The 21,470-nt window shown below is 34.9% G+C and overlaps 1 protein-coding gene and 1 pseudogene across 1 annotated transcript; both read left to right on the top strand.

Annotated features, from left to right (window-relative positions):
* Positions 1 to 7,900: 7,900 nt before the first annotated feature.
* On the top strand, positions 7,901 to 10,018 carry LOC120155794 (putative pentatricopeptide repeat-containing protein At1g77010, mitochondrial). Its single transcript, XM_039167256.1, has one exon. The coding sequence runs from the start codon at positions 7,912 to 7,914 to the stop codon at positions 9,940 to 9,942; it is 2,031 nt and encodes a 676-aa protein (XP_039023187.1). The 5' UTR covers positions 7,901 to 7,911; the 3' UTR covers positions 9,943 to 10,018.
* Positions 10,019 to 10,253: 235 nt separating this feature from the next.
* Positions 10,254 to 11,582, top strand: LOC120155912 (annotated as a pseudogene).
* The last annotated feature ends 9,888 nt before the right edge of the window (positions 11,583 to 21,470 follow it).

The raw sequence follows: 21,470 nt of genomic DNA, 5'->3' as shown, positions 1-21,470 counted from the left end.
TAACATGGCGTTTCAACGTGTAATAATGTATTCAGAAATGTTAATTGATTAGGTTTAAGTACACACAGGGGATTGTCACAGCACAGAAATGCAGCTGTCTGTATAATATTCAGAGATTCTAATTAATTTCTTACTTTTCTTGGCTTTAAATTGGGCGATTTGATCAAATTGATATTGTTTAAATATCTTTTTTTTAGTACCGTTTGATCTATATTTTTTGAAGTGACACTCTTTCGGTTGAGGTGGCGAAATGCGCATCCCCGGGGACGCGATTTACCTGGTTTTACACTGAGTTGGATATCACGTGTGAAAGGTGCATCCCCGGGGACGCATCTTCACAGGGTTTTGCGGATTTAGTTGCCACGGTGGTATTTTTTTAATAATAAAAATTTTATTTTTATTGTTATTATAAATTAGTAATATATTATGTAAATTGTTTCGGTTATAATTTAATAATTATCGAATGTATTTTTTTAATGTATGTTAAAGGTGGAGTGTATTATCCACATTAATCAGATAGAACAATAGATGAAAACTAATTTTTATTTTATACTAGTTATATGAAAAATGTATAAAATTATTATATTACACGTATGGTTATATTATTATTATTTATTTTGATTATTGATCTATTAATTTTATCACTTAATTATTTAAATATTATCAATCTAGTCATATGTTATTATTATTTAACCAAAATATTGATGCATAAATTAATAAAATTAGTATAATTATACATTTAATCTGTTATTATTATTATACATTGAGAAATTATAGAAAATGCAATTACATTTAAATATTAGAAACAAAAACATTCATTTAAATTGAATATTAAGTTACATAAGGGTTAACGGTTATGTGATGATAATAGAGTTAGATATTTTTTTCTATTGTGTCCGATGTTTCTACAATGCCCACATCGTTTTTGTTCTGTTGACTTCTCCCGAATATCCATATCACAATGTATTCTAGTAGATTTTGGACGATCTGAGTTCCTCAATAGCAATGGATCTGATACAATTGTAAGCCAAGTTTGAATCTCATCTGGGTCTCTTTCGTTTCCTATGGGCAGAAACTCAAATTCATATACCTTAAATACTTGTGAAAGTTGGTATACAGGATCAACATAATTTTTATAGTCCAAATGCGAATGTGAGCAAGCTGCAATGACATAAGAGCATGGATATTTGAGTGCTTGATAGAAACCACAATCACACCACCTCTCATGTATATTAACTCTGAAAGAGTTAGCTTCAATCCCTTGCAACGGACGTGGCATTTGGGTTACACGAAACAATTCACGGGTGCGAGAAAAAATTGTAACCAACATCCCATTTGATGCAACCACTTTTTTCTGTAAATCAGCTACTAGTCTTGGGTGGTAAATATGACCGTTTTGCATCCAAGTAAGAGCTTATCCACCGAGCTTTGCAAAGAGTTGACCCAAACGAAAATAAGTCGTTTTGACAAATATCGTGACTGGTAAATGACGCGTCCCCTTTAAGGTTGAATTTATTGCTTCAGCCAAGTTTGTTGTCATATGACCATAGCGATACCCTCCGTCATACGCATTTGTCCACATTTATTTGTTGATGTCCATAATGTACTCGCACCCCTTCTTATTTTTGCCAAACAACTCTTGTAGCATCGACTCAAACCTTTTAGGTAAGAGTTCGTAACCTAAGTCATTAGGAATATGTAATAGTTAATATGAAGTATAAATAAGTAATACGAAAATGATAGAAAATTTGGGGAAAAGTAACATACCCATTCGCATGACTAATTGACGTTCATCGTTCTTCTTGTATTTTCTGTAATAGTTTGCAGCAATATGACGGACACAATAACGATGTTGAACATGTGGAGGTCTATACATTGTACCCAAAGAGTCCATTGTTGATTTTATCCCGGCTCCTCGGTTTGAAATAATGCATACTCGTTCCCCGTTGACAACATGTAAACGTAAATTTTTAAGGAAAAAAGCCCAAGACTCAGTGTCTTCTCCTTGAACGAGGGCAAACGCAGAGGGAAGAATATTGCGGTTTCCATATTGGACCACAGCTAATAATAAAACTTGCTTGTATTTCCCATACAAGAAAGTACCATCAATTTGGACAACTGGTTTATAGTACTTGACTGCATTAATACACTGAGGGTAAGTCCAAAAGACACGGTAAAATTGGCAGCGATCGCGAACCACTCGATCATTCACGTAATGATGTTGAGTTTTGAACTCAACAATTATCCCGGGATTGAGTCTTTGCACAACATGAAACCAACTGGGCAGCTCGTTGTAAGATGAATCCCATTCGCCATGAAGTTTGCAAATGGCATTCTATTTTGCCAACCAAGCTTTTTTATATGAGACGATGTACCCATATTGTGACTGTATAGCAGAAATCAACACTGCAACAGCTATATGAGAGCTTTGCTTCACAATGGGCATGATTTCTTGGCAAATAATGTTGGAGTCCAAGTTGGGATGATCCTGGTTTATACCTCTTGCACAACACGTATGAGGACCGTTGTATCTGGTTAGTTCCCATAAGTTGTTCTTCCTCTTCCTCTTTGATACACGAACCATCCATTGACATCCGTTGTCACGTTGGATGCAGTAGCAGACATATTTCTCTGTGTTAGATCGATCAACTCGGGACTGAACTGAGTTACGAATATTGTAACTCTTTATTGCCATCATTGCTTCCTCCTTCGATGCGAACTCCATTCCAATATGTAAATCACCATCATTGACTGTTGATTGAAGTCCATAGTTTCCAACATCAGGAAGATCCAGAAATTCAGGCTCATACATTGCATCATAATCAGCCCCATACATATGTGCAGGAAGTTCGGCTGGTGTTGTATTTATCAGAACGTCATCCTCGTCATCATCAGAATGTACGTTAAACTGTGGTGAGTCAGGTTCAACTAATAATCTCGTTTCAGCACCATTTGCACCTGGCTCCCGAAGAGGTTCTTCTGGTGGAGATGAGGGTTTCTCCGATAATCCAATGTTGAGGTCAAATAAGTTCCCGCTTATGTGTCCTCCCCTTGAACTTGAGGCCATTGTGTCATGTGGGATGTGAATAGACTGCCGTCTCATTGACATTTCCATATGTAAGTCGAAAACATTGGCAGATGAATGTATGCCCCTTGAAGTAGAAGAGATGTTGCCATATGGATTATTGGTGAAACCACGTGGGTTGAGATCATGTCAATACCTATTATTTTTTAGGGGACTTTAAAGTGCGTTCCCAGGGAACTATAGATGGATGGTGAAATCAGGTAAATTATAACCAAAATTTAACTTCTTTTGGAAGTTCATCAAGTTAAGGATAAAATTATACATATAGATAAATTTAAGTTCATAACTTAAATTAAAACGTTATGTGAAGTTTGAATAAATTAGATAAAATATTATGGATAAATTGAATAAATGTGAAGTGATAAGTTGATTGTGACATTGAAATTGTATGGAATGAGCATCGACATGTTTTTACGAATAAATGTGAAGTGATAAGTTGATTTTAATGTATACGTTTTAATATATATGTTAATGATAAAATCATATGTATGGATAAATTTAATTTCAATTTAAGTACTGTGAACTATAATTAGAATATAACTTTTAATTTCGAATACAATTAGAATATTAAGTTGAATTTAATGTTAAATTTCGAATACTATAATTTATATTTTAAATTTAAATTTGGAATAATATTATTTGAATTTTAATTTTAAATTTCAAATTCTATAATTTGTATTTTAAAAAAATTTATTAAACATTTAATGTTAAATTTGAATAAAAAATAACATTAAAAATATTGGCAGTAACAACCATGAAACATTTAAATAACATAATCAAATTACATAAATTTCTGAAATATAACTATTTAAATAACATTAAAATACAACTGGATCACCGATGTCGTCTTCTCGAATGAGTTCCACATGGCGGTGGTTGTCTATTTCGCGGAGGATTTCTTCGTGGAACTTGTTCTTCAGTCTCCTCATCTTCACTATCATCATCATCGGCATTTTCTTCATTTGGCGTAGATGACGCTGAAGGGGCTGAAGGGCCTGTATAAAATAACGACCCTGGAGGAGTGCTAGTAACAATCCCACCGTTCCTCGGGAACTGTGAAAACTGTGGAAACATTGGCATCAATGTCTGTGATCCAGATGGAGATTGAGGTGTCTGTGGAGAAGCACCACCAGCCAAATAAGATGCATATGAACCATATGCTGGATCATTAAACATAGCCGTATATGCACCTCCATATGGTATAAAACCCTGCGGGCTAGCTATGTAACCTGGCGGGCTAGAAATGTAACCATGCGGGCTAGGAATGTAACCCTGCGGAGATGACATATGAACTGGTGGGCTTGGCATATACCCCTGAGGAGATGGCATCTGAAGTGGAGGGCTGGACATGTACCACTGTGGCATCGGTGGATAAGGATGTTGTGGTGGGACTGATGCAGAACCGGTAGCGTCTTCTCTCCGTCCACGCATCGGGGGATGATGATATTGATACGATTGACGTCTTTCTCGGCTCCTAGGAATGCTAACCCCTCGTGCTTCCGCCGAAAGTAGAAACGACTTCCCTATTTTCATTAAACCAGTCCATATAGTTATCTGTAACCATATGACCAGTTTCAGCGTAATATTGTCGAGGGGCCAACTATGCATACTGGTTCTCCCAAAGCGCAATCCAATCTATGTGTCTCACTACCCAGTTAACCTCTTTCTTTCCTCGTCTATCTATGTTATGCACGTCGTCTAAATTCCTAGGTGCTCCAGGAATATATTGCGTACAACCATACAGACGGAGCACGCGATCAACTGGATGCCACTCAATAATAGCATAACATATAAGAGGTATAACCGATATCCAAACCTCTAATGACCCACCAAGGTGGGGTGGGATGTAAGCCTTCACTTCATCGCTCGCATAAGGTATCCATTGAAACTGAAATATAAATATACAATTCAAATAAATAAAATATTCTAATTATATCTACCATTTTAAATTAAAATATTAATATTTAAACAGGTGTAAAAACATACCTCATACCTAGCTTTTGTATCAATAAGTAGACGAATCTCCTCTAACCCAGTAGGTATACTTCTATGGTTCTTTCTTTTCATCGACCACCTATGAAATATAATATAAACTAAATATCACCCTATTTAATTAAAAATATTTAAATCAAAATTTAGTTCGAAAATTACCTCAACAATAAGAGGAATACGTATGGTTCATTCACGATCGGGCATAAAAAAGGCATGTGGAACCACACCCATGATTGCAGAAGCAGGAGACATCCACCGATAACAGTTTTCTTATAATTCGTCACCGACACATTTCTCTAAAGAGAAATGTCAAAACTGCAGCGCCCCAACTATATCTTCCAGCTTCATCAAAATCGATCAGATGCCGCAACCACATACAATACACCTGGTTGCGATATTTGTCGGGCATCAATATTCCTCCAATTATTCGTAGAATATATGCCCGAGCACATGCCTTTGCTTGATCCTCTGAAGCATTTTCATTTAAAACCTCAAAATTAGCTTTCAACCAAGATAAAGCTATTATACCTCCATTAAACTCTGGCGGAGTAGCTCCAAGATAATCCATGCACATTGACTGCCAATCACCATCCGCCATACCACACATCATATTTCCGTCGACAGGAAGCCCCAGATGCATAGAGACATCCTCCAGTGTAATTGTAGCCTCTCCACATGGAAGGTGAAAAGTGTGTGTCTCGGGCCTCCACCTCTCAATCAATGCAGAAATTAGGACAGGTTCGAGTTTGCAACCGCCAATAATTGTTGCAATATATCCGAACCCGGCAGAAGCCAAATATGACAAAATACGTTCCAGTTTCGGTATACGTGGATTTTTAATAAATGTCTCTAAAATACGATCAGTATCCTAAATAATATGCATTATAAAAAATTAAAATTAATATAAATTCATAATAAATTTAAATTAAACATAACAATAAATATTAACATTAATTATAACAAAATATTACCATATCGCTAAAATGTCTAGAGATATGGTCAGCATCCAATCGCAGCAGCATTTCACTTTCCATTATAACTGTAGATAAAAAAATAATTAGCACAAAAAATAATTAATTAATAAATTTAAATAAATAATAATTATATAAATATTATTTTAATAAAAAATAATATTTATATAATTATTATTAATATAAAATATAATAACTATTTTAAAAAAAATATTAACTAAAAAATAAATTTCTTACTACTAATAAGAAATTTAAAACTCAAAGATTTGGAGAATTTGAGTTATATAAGAGATGAGAAGATGATTTTGGTGTGAAGAATGAGGGGTTGAGGGGGTTTATATAGGGGGAGGAGGAGGGGTAGTTAGGAAAAAATCGGATGGGCATTTAAGACATTTAATGAAAGTCGCGTCCTCATGGATGCGTCTTTCACACGTGACAACTGAATCAGCAAAACCCCGTGAAGGCGCGTCCCCGGAGATGCGCCTTTCACACGTGGCATCCAACTCAGCGTAAAATCAGGTAAAACGCGTCTCCGAGGATGCGCCTTTGTCCACCTCAGCTGAAAGGGTGCTACTTCGAGAAATATATGTTAAACGGTACTAAAAAGAAAAATATTCAATTAAACGATGTCAGTTTGATCAAATCGCCTTTAAATTGAAGATGAATCATGATTTTGCTTCCCAAGATGCTGACTTGAAGTTTGTTTGAAATGAGTGCGACAAAATGATTCTAAAGCCATTCCCAAGCAATGGGATTTTCTTACCATATCCGTGTCCAACACATATTCGGATGACATATATATAAAAGACATAATATGTCATTCGAATACGTTTTAGACACATATATATATTTGAGTATACAAATAACAAATTAGATATAAATATAATTGGTTTAAGGATTACTTTTATCCATATAATAGTTTTGATTTATCGTTTTCGCTCCTATCGTATTTTCACAATAATTTAGCACTTAAAATTGTTTAATTGCATCATTTTATACCATTTCCCCTAACTTAAAACCATAAATTATAAATCATAAATTAGCATTTAGGGCTTAAGGTTTAAGGTTTAGGGTTTATAATTTAGGGTTTAAGTTAGAAGTAGGTATAGAATGATGCAATTGAACAATCTCGAGAACTAAATTGATGCAAAAATACGTCATAGACGAAAGTGATAACTTGAGTTTACTACATGGGCAAAAATTATCCTTTTGTCAATATAAAAATATAACGTGTTTGATTCTTATTTTTGAACAATTCCTAACCATGAAAACACGAAGGTAGTTTCACTCCTATAAGTATTGTTCCCATAATTTAGAAGGGAGATGAGATGTCAACGATAACTTTTAACCATCTAGAGATTGTTAATAATATGTCTGCTTTTTTTAAATATATGGAAAATTTCTAGTTTAATTTTTTTATTAATCTAAGATGCTCATAAGTGATAGTATTTATTTTAGAGACTCTTAACCACTTGACACGCTCAAAATTCCTTTAACTATTGAAGTAGTTTGATTTGTCCTCTTACTCTATTACTATCTATTCTAAAAATTGAATTTGCTCGTATTCGAAAACATAAATATAATCAATCTTACTACATGCATAGATAAATTTAGAGAGATAAATGAGAACACTCGTTTATTTTCTATCGATAGTCTATAGTACCAATTACATGTTTTTACCTGACCCATCAGTTCAAAACATGCCGGTTCAAGGTAGTTAGTGAACCGTTTCATTCTTGTCGCCATTTACAGTTTCAGAAAGCACAAGTGATGATTCCCCCCCCCCCCTTTGTGTAATGACCATAACACACTGATAAGATCGACTACCTCAGACCAAATCGCTGTTGCGCATGACCATGGGGCATGGAGCTTGATCACCAATATTATTGTCGTTTGCTTCAATCCTGTACAACCCGCAGCTCCATTCTCCTAGGAAAACAGCTCCACCTCTTTTTCCTCAAAAAGGGTATCCTTAGTTCCACTCTTACAGTGGGAAATCGTCTCCTCCAAATGTATTCGCGGTGCGGAAGTATGGCCGAGATTTGGAAACTGTTCGACGAAATGCCGCATAGAAATTGTTTCACTTGGAATACAGTGATTGAAGGGTACATGAAGTCGGGAAATAAAGAGAAGACGTTGGATTTGTTCAAGTTGATGCCACATAAGAATGACTACTCCTGGAACTTTATTATTTCCGGGTTTGTTAAAGCGGGGGAGATAGAAGTTGCTGGGGCTTTGTTTGATAATATGCCTAGTAAAACCGCCTTTGCTTGCCATTCGTTGATTCATAGTTATGCTCGAAATGGGGATGCCAAAAAGGCTGTTAAGCTGTTTAAAGAATCAGGGTCTTTGGGAGATGATGCGTTTGTGTTGGCAACTGTTATTAGGGCATGCATTGATTTGGGAGCTATTGAATTCGGGAAGCAGATTCATGCACATATGGTGGTTGGGGCAATAGAGTTTGATCCGGTTTTGTGTAGTTCTCTGATAAACTTGTATGGGAAATGTGGTGATTTGGATGGTGCAAGTCGTGTTCTAAACTTGATGATAGAACCAGATGAATTTGCTTTGTCCGCGTTGATTTCAGGTTATGCAACTTGTGGCAGAATGACTGATGCAAGAAGAATATTTGATAGAAAGAGTGATCCATCTGTTGTTTTGTGGAATTCTTTGCTTTCAGGACATGTTTTGAACTGTGAGGAAATCAAAGCTTTGACTATCTTTAATAATATGAGGGAAAAGGGGCTTCAGGGAGACTTTTCATCTATTGCAGTTATTTTAAGGGCCTGCAGTAGTTTATGCATTTCAGAACATGTAAAACAAATCCATGGTCATGCTAGTAAAGTTGGTCTGATTTCCGATGTTATCGTGGCCAGCACCCTGATTGATGCTTACTCCAAATGCGGAATGCCAAATTATGCTTGCAAGTTTTTTACTGAGCTCCAAGCCTATGATACAATCTTGCTTAACTCTATGATCACTGTGTATTCCATCTGTGGAAGAATTGAAGATGCAAAGCAACTTTTCAAGACAATGCCAAATAAAAGCCTGATATCATGGAATTCGATGATTGTAGGCCTGAGTCAAAACGGATGTCCGATTGAGGCATTAGATCTGTTATGCAAGATGAATGAAATAGATTTGAGAATCGACAAATTTGCTTTGGCTAGTGCCATCAGTGCCTGTGCTAGTATCTCCAGTATTGAACTTGGCGAACAATTTTTTGCTAAAGCAACTCTCATTGGACTTGAAGCTGATCAAATAATATCTACCTCCCTTGTTGATTTCTACTGCAAGTGTGGTTTAGTTGAATATGGACGAAAAATATTTGACACAATGACAAAATCTGATCAAATCTCTTGGAATTCCATGCTAATGGGTTATGCTTCTAATGGTCGTGGGTTTGAAGCACTGGTTTTATTCAATGAAATGATAAATGCGGGTGTAAGGCCGACTGAAATAACATTTATAGGGGTTCTGTCGGCATGTGATCATTGTGGACTAGTAGAGGAGGGACGAAAGTGGTTTAACTTGATGAAATTGGACTACTATATTGATCCTGGGAAAGAGCACTACTCTTGCATGGTTGATCTTTTTGCTCGTGCTGGTTGCCTTGAAGAAGCGATGAATCTCATAGGAGAAATGCATTTCAAGGCAGATGCAAGCTTGTGGCTATCAGTTTTGAGAGGCTGTGTTGCTCATGGAGATAGAACTCTTGGAAAGAAGGTGGCAGAGAGGATTATTGATCTTGATCCCGGAAACTCCAGTGCTTATGTACAGTTATCAAGCTTATTTGCAACCTCTGGTGAATGGGAAACATCAGCTATTGTTAGAAGGATAATGAGAGAGAAGCAGATTGTGAAGAATCCCGGTTTCAGTTGGGCTGATAGTTAAACAAGCATTGTTATGGTAGCAACTGGCAAAAGAGTTGCTAATGGAAAGAGATCATTTTACCCTTTGGCAACAAAGTTTGATACGACATGCTAGATACATTTAACAATTTCGTCTGCACCAGGGTTTTGTCGGGCCAGCTTCTTTTACCTTGCTTCAAACATCAAGCTTTGGGGAGAGAGATGTGTTTTTTCTTCTTGTCTAGGACATTGTATTTGGCAATTTCTTGTAGGTATGTGTTCTCACAGGTTGCTTTAGATTTGATTGTAGTTGCTTTGATTTATCACATGCAATAGAAACATTAAAAAGATCGAATCCTTGGTCCCTTAAAATAGAGTAGATAAAGCATCATATATCCTTAGTCCTTACTTTGTAAAGAGAGGAAAGAAAAATTTGCTCCATGCATGCTCCCTTTCCTAAAACCAATTTATTGGTCTCAGAAACCCACTCTTTCTCATTACAACAACCTCATAACCCACTGTTTACCCTTCAAGTCCATTCAACTCTCCCAAACAATCCATGCTCAGTTGATCGAATTCGGATCTTTATCGCAAAGTTGGCTCTTTTGATGATGCTTCCGAAGTTTTTGAGGAAGTTAACGACAAAAATGTTTAATCTTGGAACATTTGGTTGAATAGGCTGTTCAAGTTTGGTCATTTTAAGAAAGCATGTTTATTGTTCAATGAAATGCTCGAGAAAGATGTTAGTTGGAACTCGATGATCTTGGGTTGTGGACTTGTGGGTTGCTGGGGTTATGGATGGGAAGTGTTTAAGGGAATGCAAAATTTTGATGATAGATCGAGTAAGTTCACGTTTTCAATTCTGGCAACATTTGAGGGGAAGGAAATTCACTGTAACATAATTACGCGTGATCGGCAATTCGTTGATTAATATTTACGGTAAGCTTGGCTTGGAAGAGTATGCTTTTAGTGTGTTTCAGAGTATGGAAGAGGTGGATATTGTGTCTTGGAATTCATTGAGTTCGGGTTGTTGTAAGTCTTCATGAAGACTTGGCATTGAAACAGTTTGATCAGATGAGATTGGCAGGTTATTCCCCAGATTAATTTATACTTTCCAATTTAATTGCTGTTTGTACTAATTTGAGAAATTTGGATAAGGGCAAGCAAATATCTGCTCTGTGTGTCAAGATGGAGTTCATCATCGAATTCCATTGTTTCAACCACTGTTATCGACCTTTCCTCAAAATGCAATGCATTGGAGGACTCGGTTCGGCTTTTTGAAGAAGTGGAACTTTGGGATTCTCTGGTTTGTGATTCTATGATCTCAAGCTATGCTAGGCATGGCTTCCAGGATGATGCTTTCTTACTTTTTGAGCTTACTGAGTTCACTCTAAGTAGTGTTCTAAGTTGTTTAAACTTTCTTTCATTCGAGCGAGGACCCCGGGTCCATTCTTTGGTGCTAAAATCCGGTTCTCTGGTTGGAATATTTTATTAATCGACTCTGCGGTGCAGGTTTTCTCTGATATACATGTAAAAAACCATTTGTTCATGTTCGATGCGGACTGGTTGCAGCATGAGGAAGGTAAAGGAAAACATTTAATATTGGAATTGGAAGAAAACAGCAGTGTTCATGTACAGCATGAGACAGAAGATGCAATAGAACTAGAAAATTGGATAACTTAGGCTCTGATTTGTTAATCTCTCTTGAGTTTGAGTTAACAGATAAAAGAACCCTGTGCAATTGCATGATTATGGTTCTTACATATGATTTAACACGTAAATGGAAAACCCTCTAACAATGGCGGAACCCGTGACTTCTAAGAACAATAACGATTCTTTTAACCATTGAGATAAGTCGATTCGTGTTTTAACGTTAACTTAAAAAGAACATTGTGGGAACGGTGTGCTTATAACATGATGAAATTAGAGGATGGCAATGGTGTGAGGATGCAGATTTAATTCGCAAGGGGGTTACTAACTTTTTCAGGGCTTTATTTCTCTCATCCTCTATTTCTAACAATCCATGGCCATTTCGGGAAAATTTACAAGGCTAACAGTGAAAGAATTGAGGTATCTTTTTTATGAGAGTTATTGGAGAAGAAGCGTGAAAGGTGGTCTTCGATACGAGTCCGCTCAAAGCCCCCCATAAATGGATGGGCTTTATGCTATGTTCTTTCAGAAAAACTGGCACGTTGTTGGGCAGTGCATAATTAATTTCATTCAAAAAATTGCTTTTAGGAAGACCATCTGCAGGAAGAATTCAACCGTTCGGTTATCGTTTTAATTCCAAAGATTGAAACGCATGAAACCTTCTCTTACTTTAGAGTGATTAGTCTTTGTACCTTTCTCTCAACGGTACTTCGGGTGGCCTGAGATTACATTTTGACTTAAAGTTAATAATTTCACCTTGTGTAGTCGTCAAAAACATTTTGATTAGGTACGGTCGGATACTTAAATATTATCGAATCTACGTTTTAATAGAGATTTACTTGTAAGGGTTCAAGAGTCGTTACGTGTGAGGAATGATGAGCACCCTCACATCGTTCTTTCGTTATCAACACGGTTACGAGTTGTCTTAATAGAGAAAATCAAAGTTTGAGCCAAAATTTAAAGAAAATATTCAAAGTATTTGTCTTTGAGTATTTGTTACTGTAAAATAAAATAAATTAGGATTGTAAAAAAATAAAAATATGAATACTTTGGATGTAATCGAAAAAGTGAAACAAAAAGATTACGAGTACCAAAATAAAGAAATAATAAATAATGTATAACATGAATAAAATGGTTTTTTTTTAACAAAATATGAATAAAAGTTAAATAAAAATTAATGTCCAAATTAAAGTCATAAATAGAATAAAAAAACAACTAAAATCTTTTTTTGATTAAAAAATAATTAAAATCTTGAATATAAGTTATGAATCTAAAAAATATAAAACTAAGTACAAAAATATATAAATATAAAAATGATCAAAAGTAATAGAATAAAATAATAAATATATAAATTAGAAAAATAATAAAAAGTGAATATATATATATAACATTCGTAAATAATTAAAAAAAAAAAGAAAAGAATGGGAAGAAGAATTAATATTAATCCAATCCAAATAATTGAATAAGAAGTTAATCCAAAAATAAGAATAAAATAGAAGAAAACTTGAACAAAGAAAGAGTTCTCTCAACAAAACTTTGAAAAAGTTAAAACTTTTTTTGATCTCATTTTTCTTTTCTCCCTTATATTTTTCTCCTTTTTCTCCCTATTAGCTTATTTATAGGATGCCGAAAAATCCTAAAAGCAAAAAACCCTATCATCTTTTCATTAATGCTAGATATATTAATTAAAAGAAAAATTATATTAAAATAATAAAAAGATCCTAAATTACCCTAAATAAATAATGGAAAGTATAAAGCTAAATTTAATTACAAATAATCAATAAAATAATTGAAAATTCTTAATAAATTAAAATTCTCATAATGGACTCGTATTTAATCTTCTGTATGTGTTATCTTCGTTAAAAATAACATATCTTAAGTTCCTGAGAGACCAATATATCATCAATGAACATGACCAAAAATTGGTTTACATAGAGTCAAAACACCCGATTCATTAAACCCGTAAAGGAAGCAGAGGCATTAGCAACCCTAATGACATCATTAAAAGCTCCATATTAAGTACAAAAATAGTCTTTCGAACGTCGAAATCTTTCACATTGAGCTCATAATAGCCAGACCTCAAGGTTGTATTCGAAAAGACAATAGCCCTTGAAACTGGTCAAACATATCATCTCTTATGGGAAGAGGATATTTGTTTTTGACTGTGAGTTTGTTTAGCTTCCAGTAATCAATACATAATATCAATGTCACATCCTTCTTCTTCACAAAGAGAACTAGAGCACCCCGCGGTGACACAATAGGTTGAATAAATCCCTATCCAATAACTCTTGGAGTTGGACTTTCAGTTCTTAAGCTCCTTAGGGGTCATATTGTAAAGAACCATCGAAATTGGTGTAGAACTGGAATAAACTTCAATCTCAAACTCAACTTCTCTATCTGATGGTAATATAGGCAACTCTTCGGAGAAGATATCAAAAAATTCTTTAACAGTCCAAACCCCTCTATATCAAATCGGGAACCTTTCATATCTAGAATATAAGCAAGAAATGCCTTCGAACCCTTCCTAATCATCTTTTCAGTTACTAAAGCAGACACAACATTTGTTAGGGACTCACGACGCTTCCTGATCATCACTATCTTCTTGTCATCAGAAGTCTTCAGTACAACTCTCTTGGCCAAGAATCAAGTCAAACTCCTCTTAAGGCAACTCCATTAGATCAACCAAGAAGATCTCTCCATGAATCTTTATTGAACATCTTCTATAAATTTGATCCAACTCTATGGACTGACCTACGATACTCTAAACTGTCACAACACTCTCGATATTCTCAACTAGGATATTAAGACCCCTAGATAAGGAATATGATATATAGGAATGGATAGAACCATTATCAAATAAAGGAAAATATGCAACTGAATAAATAGTAACAATACCTGCAATCAAACCAGGCTCATCACGGTCATATTGATGTCTAGCAATATAAATCAAACCAAGTTGTCTAGCCTTTGTTCGAGCTAAACCCTTACTCTGAGAAGATCGACCTCTACTAGTAGACTCAGATGCTCTCTCTTGACTATAACCCCTAGTTGAATCTAAATTGTACTCTGTGAACGAGTAGGTGTCTGAACAGTAGTAATTAACTCTGAAAACAAGAAATGTTCATTGGACCCACATCTGAAACAAGTATCAAACTTCTTCTTACACTAACCGAAGTGACGTCTCCCATAGTTCTCACAAGTAGTCAATGGCAGTAACCCACAAGAACCACCCTAACTAGAAGCGGGAATAGACGAAGTAGTTGATGCTACAGGCCTAGTACTCGTACCACCTCTCTAAGAAGACTCGTCCTTACCTTTTTTCCTAGGATGCATAGAAGAGTCAACATAACCAGAAGGCCTTCTAAATCGATCTCGGTCTCTATCTCTCTTACTCTCTATACACACTCATTCGATCTTCTTAGCCGTCATGGCTATCTCAACCAGAGCATCAAAATTCCTTTCCCGAAGCTACCCGACTTTTAATCTCGTATCGGAGTTTCCTCTCGATTTTTAGACGTCAGTTCAACTCAGTGTCAACAAACCCATTAGCATGGCAACTCAATTTGATAAACTTAATCTCATAATCAGTCACAATCGTTGTCCTTCTATAAACTCTAAAATTCCTGACATCGTTATTGTATGCACCTCTCTCTAATGTATCGACTCCGAAAATATTCTTTGAACAGGTCTCAAGTCAAATGACCTTCAGAAATACTCTTGGCAGCCAAATTCCACCATCTTTACCCTTACTTTTTCAGCATGGCTAGTGCCCCCTTTAACTTCTGCTCAGGCATTAGTTATATTTTGTCCATAATCCACTCAGTGTACTCCAATCAATATTCAACATCAGTCGCAGGTCCCCCAATGAGGCCCTCGAACGGGACTACTCTAACGACCACTAAAGACTTCTATATATCAACAACATACATACTATCAGAAACTTTAATCATCCTCAACGAGGTCTCTCATAAGTGTAATCGGATCGTTACATGAAGTAGAATGATAGACACATGGAGTAGGAGGATCTAGAGCTAGCATTGGATCATCTATATAAGTAGAAGGTCGAGTCACTCGCCCATAACCATGATAACAACCTGTCCTACAACCTCGAGTAGTGCTCATATGATCGGTCTACTAGGCTCTAAATAAAAAGAATTAAACCTAAGTTAGACTGGCATCAGAAATTTTGAATTTATTTAAAATTCATAAAATAATGTGACATAGTGTTTGTAAATATTATAAAATACATTCTAAAAATATGGTATTTAAAACTCATCCACAGTCCGAGTGTTTAAAACCAAAAGTTATGATACTACCAAGTATAACCCCCTAGACCAGACCCACACATTAAAACTAAATCTAGGCTGTTACATATCGTATTCAGAAATTCTTTTCATATTTAAAGCGTAATTGAAATCTATTTCAATGAATAAAATACATATAATAGTAAAAATACAAGAATATTCAACAGTAAGGTTCATACGGTAAACATATATAAATATCAACATCAAAAATACGTATAAAATATGTCTAGAACAAAATATCGATCACACAAATATATAAAGATATTAGCAAAAACTCTTGTCACCAAAATATAACAAAAAAGGCATATAGCAATATATAATGGGTATAAAGGAGAAACATTCAATCCTCCTAATGGCAAGTTTGCAACTCTACTATCTGGTAATATCTAAAAGGTTGAAAACTAAAGAGTGAACTAAAAATCCTAGTGTGCTCCTTGCGATGTATACAGAAAAATATAGATAAAATAATTCGGTAAAAATTAATTTATAAAACATCCTTTTAAAACATGAACACTACTCCCATCCGAACACTAGAATGTGTAGGTTCCAATAAACCATACACCCAGTAAGGACCTTATACTTGTAGCATAAGGAATTACGGTAATAACTTATCTTATGCACAAAGTAGAAGGGCCTACGATAAGATCTTATAAGTCATACACTAAGCCTAAAATACTTCCTCAAACAATACACCCAATGATAGTAAACATGCATGTATTTTAGTTAAAACAATAGTTAAATATCAAAACGTGAAAACAATCCATGGTTTAAAATCATATTAAAAAAATACGATAACCGAAGATCATGCCAGAAATACACGGTAAATCAGAATCCAGTCTTTGCTATATAATAAATCAGATATCATGTCATAAAAATGTCCAGTATCATCAAAAATTTAGAATGGTTCTGATAAATAAGTTAAAACAGAAATTTAACATCATCAGGAATTCACTTGTATTGGTCTGAGAAGTCTAATAAGGTAGCCTACTACTGAGTATGCCTATCACGATCAACGGTAGCGCTAGATCCTATAAAAGAGAAAAATTATATCACTAACCTTATATAATAATTAATAAACTTTATTTAAATAATTTACGAAAACCTATGAGTAACTCTTCGAAGTACGTGGATTGTGCGAATCTTATGCACGAGAAGTGTCGGATATAGTCGACCCTTGATCGATGGAAATACGAGTACCTTCATAAAAATATATTCTCAAATCAATTTTATATTCAAAACCCAAATAATCATGTAAAAATATTAAAAATAATAAGCATTTTCGGGTTAATGGTCTTGTTTCTAAGCTTTCGGGTCAAAATTTGGTGAAATAGACCGAAAAATTACGTCTAGGACGTCGAAAAATGTTAGGCTAAAAGTTTTCAAAAAGTCAACGCCGACCAAAGGTGACGGCCAACTATCAACGGCAGTGGTCAACGACTCAACGCAACTTGGCTTGGCTTGTTTGGATCGGTTCGACTATATCAGTTCAGTCTGTTTTAGCTGGACTGATTCGATCCGGTTGGGATTTAGGCCTGACGATTTGGTCCAAGCGGTTTGGACCAGTCAACGAGTCGAGTACATGTCGTTAAGCAGGTTGACCTAGTTCCAAATCTCTCCTCTAGATGGTGGAGGAGTCTCACGTGAAAGGACGATGCGTGAGGATACGTACGACGCCGAGGAGCATCGAAAAATTTTGGGGAAAATTCTAAAATTAATAATTTGAAGTTTAGAGTCACTTACCAAGATCGCTTCATGACGGTGAACAACAGAGAGCTCGATTTTGCAACTTCAAAAACTCGTTTTCCTTCACCCCACACATCGACGACTACAAAAATTCCAAGGCCATCGGTCGACTAGGGACAACACCAGGAATTCAATGGTATGAGTGGTGTACTAAACGAAGCTATGATCAACAATGAAACACCGTTTAAAGTTTCTTAAAGAAGAAAGATAAAAAGAGAGAGAGAGAGAGGAAAAGTGGAGAGAGAAAGCTTATGGGTTTCTAAAATGATAAACCTCAAACGAGGCTTTTAAACATAACTCACTTGGGGAAAATGAAAAAATTATACCATAGGTCCTCTATTCTTTACTGATTCACGAAGTTACTCCAAATTTAATAAAAAATTCAATGTAATCCCTTAATTTAACTAATTGAAAATATTAGGCCCGAAATTGGAGTGTGACCACGCTTTCTAGATAATGGGATATTATCCTATTGAGATCCTTACTTTCTGAGGGTTGTGTGCAGTGAATCATAGTTGTTGTGCCGACTATGAATCACCTGGAAAGAATCGACCGAGCTGGAAATGGGAGGCGAAGTGCACTTTTTCATCGAATCTGCTTATACGACACCTGCAGGTGAGCCGACGAGACCTTGTGATGGCATTTGGAAAGTTATTTGATCCCTTAACATTCCGCAACGTATCCAAGTGTTTATGTGGTTAGACTTGCGAATTAATCTTCTTACTAACGTCGAAAGGGTTCGCCATCATATGACTCTTTATAATCATTGTAGCATTTGTAAACGTGAACCTGAAGATATTCTTCATGTTTAACGTGACTGTTCTAGAGCTCGAGAAAGTTGGAGGATCTTGGTTCATCAGTCCAGATTCATTCATTTATTTCTCTGCCTATAGAGGATTAGATTCGGCTGAACATTATCCATTCTAGTCGTTTTGACAAGCATAGCTCTTGGTCTACCCTCTTCCCGGTAATCTGTTGGATGATATGGAATAGAAGGAATAACGTCATGTTTGATCCTGAGTTTGTTGAGAGAGAAGATACTATTAGTGCAAGTTTGCGATTAGTGGAGGAGATTTTGAGTCATCTCATCCTTTTAAAAGGACTTTTCTTCGGAAAATGATGGATTATATGAAACTACGAAGCATCGGCTAAACTCTCGAGATAATGTTTTCGAACAAATTATTTCACGAGATAATGCTCTCCCAAGATTAATTGCTCAAATAGGGTGAAATCCACAGTGTTGGCCGTAGGTCGCCATGCCTTCCGGGCGACCTACTACATGGCCAGCCATGCACCGTCCCAAGCATAGGTCGCCATGCCCTCCAGACGACCTTGTAGGTTGCCATGCACTCCGGGCGACCTTGTAGGTTGCCATGCACTCCGGGCGACCTTGTAGGTCGCCATGCACTCCCTCCTGCTCCTTGCGTGATTCCTCTTGCCCTCGCATAGCTCGCTCGGATGGCCTCGGTCAGATGCCCTCGATCGGATGCTCTCGCATAGTTCGCTCGGATGGCCAGCGTGTTGGAACATGCATGGCACATGCAATCTCTCTCATAGCTCGCCGGGAAGACATGACGACCTAGTAGGTCGCCCTGATGGCATGTCGACCTACGACCAACACTGTAGATTTCACCATATTTGAGCAATTAATCTGGGGAGTGCATTATCTCGTGAATTAATTTATTCGAGAACATTATCTCGAAAGTTTTGCCCGAAACATCATATAATGATGAACAGATAGAAAAACAGAAAACATCTGCATTAGCGGATCTCATGGGTGTTCTCTAACTTGAAACATCTTCATATTCATCCATCCTATTCATGCAAATTCTCCATTTGAATATAATATTGAATCGATGGGTTGTCCCACAAGCATTGCGCCTTCTTGAAGGAGAAACCGATCATTTCCACCGCTTGAAGGATAAGTTGTGCCTCATTATACAAAACAACGATGAATATTCCGACTCGGAATAATAATAATGGGTTTGTGCAATAATATTAGTTAGATGGCATGTTCATAACATTTAGAAAAAATGATAAATTTATTATAGAAACCCATAACTACGTAACTTCGGTGTAATTTACCCCATCTTTTAGCTGTATTAGTTGTGGCTTTCCTTAGTTATTGGCGGAGTCCCATGGTAGATTGGGATGTGAATTGACCTTTAAATTAAAAAAAAAAACCTTTATAAAGTTTAATATTTAAAATAAAACTAATATCTTTTATAAAATATTAATACTATTTTTAAAAATAATTGATATTGTAATGTTATTTTTTGGGATTTCACCCATACCTTAATTTGAGTGCAGATTGATTTTTGTTGAATAATTTAAAGGTTAAATTGCACGTTTACCCATTGAACTTTACTCTCTCTCCTATTCTACTAAGCGTACTTTTAATTTTTTTCAATTTGCTCACTGAACCTTAGACATTGAACTTTTTTTGTCACTCGGTTGTTTACTCAGTAACAGGGTGCTTACGTGGCTTATTTTAATAATCAAACATGTCACACGTTTACTCACTGAACTTTTCCATCTCTCTTATTTCACTCACTGTGCTTTTAATTTTTTCAATTTTAAAGAAATTTAACGGTCGAGTGAGAAAAAAAGTTCAATGTCTAAAGTTCAGTAAGCAAATTGAAAAAATTGAAAGTACGGTAAGTGAAATATGAAAGAAGGCAAAGTTCAGTGAGTAAGCATGTAATTTACCCTAATTTAAATAACTAATAACCAAAGCGATATACGTGATTTTTGTATTTTTTTAGCTTAATAAAAAAATTGATTAGTAAATTAAAAAGATACATTTAATTTATTTATTTTTTTAAATCCAAGCATTAGTGTCGTTATTGTTTATATAAAATTGAAACAGCAGCAATGATTAATTCTATTATCGTATTCTTTAAAGCATGTACAATTAAAATACAACTATTTCCGAAAATTAATAAGAGAGAGTATCGTGAGTAAAATAGGGGAAAGAGCAAGGTTCAGTGAATAAATGTGTGACATGTTTTGTTATTAAAATAAGTCACGTAAAATTATTGCTTCAAAATTCTCTAATTTAAAAAAATTGAAAAACAACAATTATTTCAATTATAATATATGTAAATAAAATATTTTAAAAATTAATTGTGAATTATCTGAATATACTTATTATTAAGTTAATTAAATAAGAATGAATAACATTTTATAGTTATTTATTAAACGAGTGTGTTTGAAGAAGAGTACTTTGGATTTGTTTGTGTTCATGAAAAATCTAATTTATTATATTATTTATCTAAATTTGATATATTTCATATAAAATACCAAAAATTATTTATTGTATTTATTTAATTATAATATATGTATTTATGTTTGATTATTTTTATAGTTAATTTTTTTAAAATATATTCATTTATGATTTATTTATTATTTATAAGCATACTTTCAAATATTTATGAATATATTCATTTTTCGATTGATTTATGATAAGTACAAGATAACATCTTTTTAAAGGTAATTCTCTATCATTTGATATTGAACGTTCATACCCTTAATATCCATAATAATTGAATATATTTATTTATATTTTTTATTTATTTAATATTAATAAGCATATTAATTTATATTTGTAGATACGTTCATTTGTCTTGTTTTTCAATATTATTTATATATATATATTAAACAAACAAACACGAATATATGTAAATTTTTTAATTAATTTATGTGATTACAAGATAATATACATTGAAAACTTTTTCAGTTATTGACAACGCATAGTTTATAGAGATAGTTGTTCCAATCCAGATTATGTAAGGAAGATAATATTCTTTTTTTGTGCATAGAAATATTTCTTTTATAATTGGAAACTCAATAAATTTAAGGGTAAAAAATACGT

This window comes from Hibiscus syriacus, unplaced genomic scaffold (assembly GCF_006381635.1).
Source record: "Hibiscus syriacus cultivar Baekdansim isolate YM2019G1 unplaced genomic scaffold, ASM638163v2 tig00111208_pilon, whole genome shotgun sequence".
Lineage (NCBI taxonomy): Eukaryota > Viridiplantae > Streptophyta > Magnoliopsida > Malvales > Malvaceae > Hibiscus > Hibiscus syriacus.
The sequence above is the reverse complement of the archived record's forward strand: the minus strand, read 5'-3'. Positions and strand labels throughout refer to the sequence as shown.

Excerpts from the sequence above, each read along its gene's own strand:
- LOC120155794 (XM_039167256.1), top strand. The coding sequence starts at position 7,912 with ATGGAGCTTGATCACCAATATTATTGTCGTTTGCTTCAATCCTGTACA.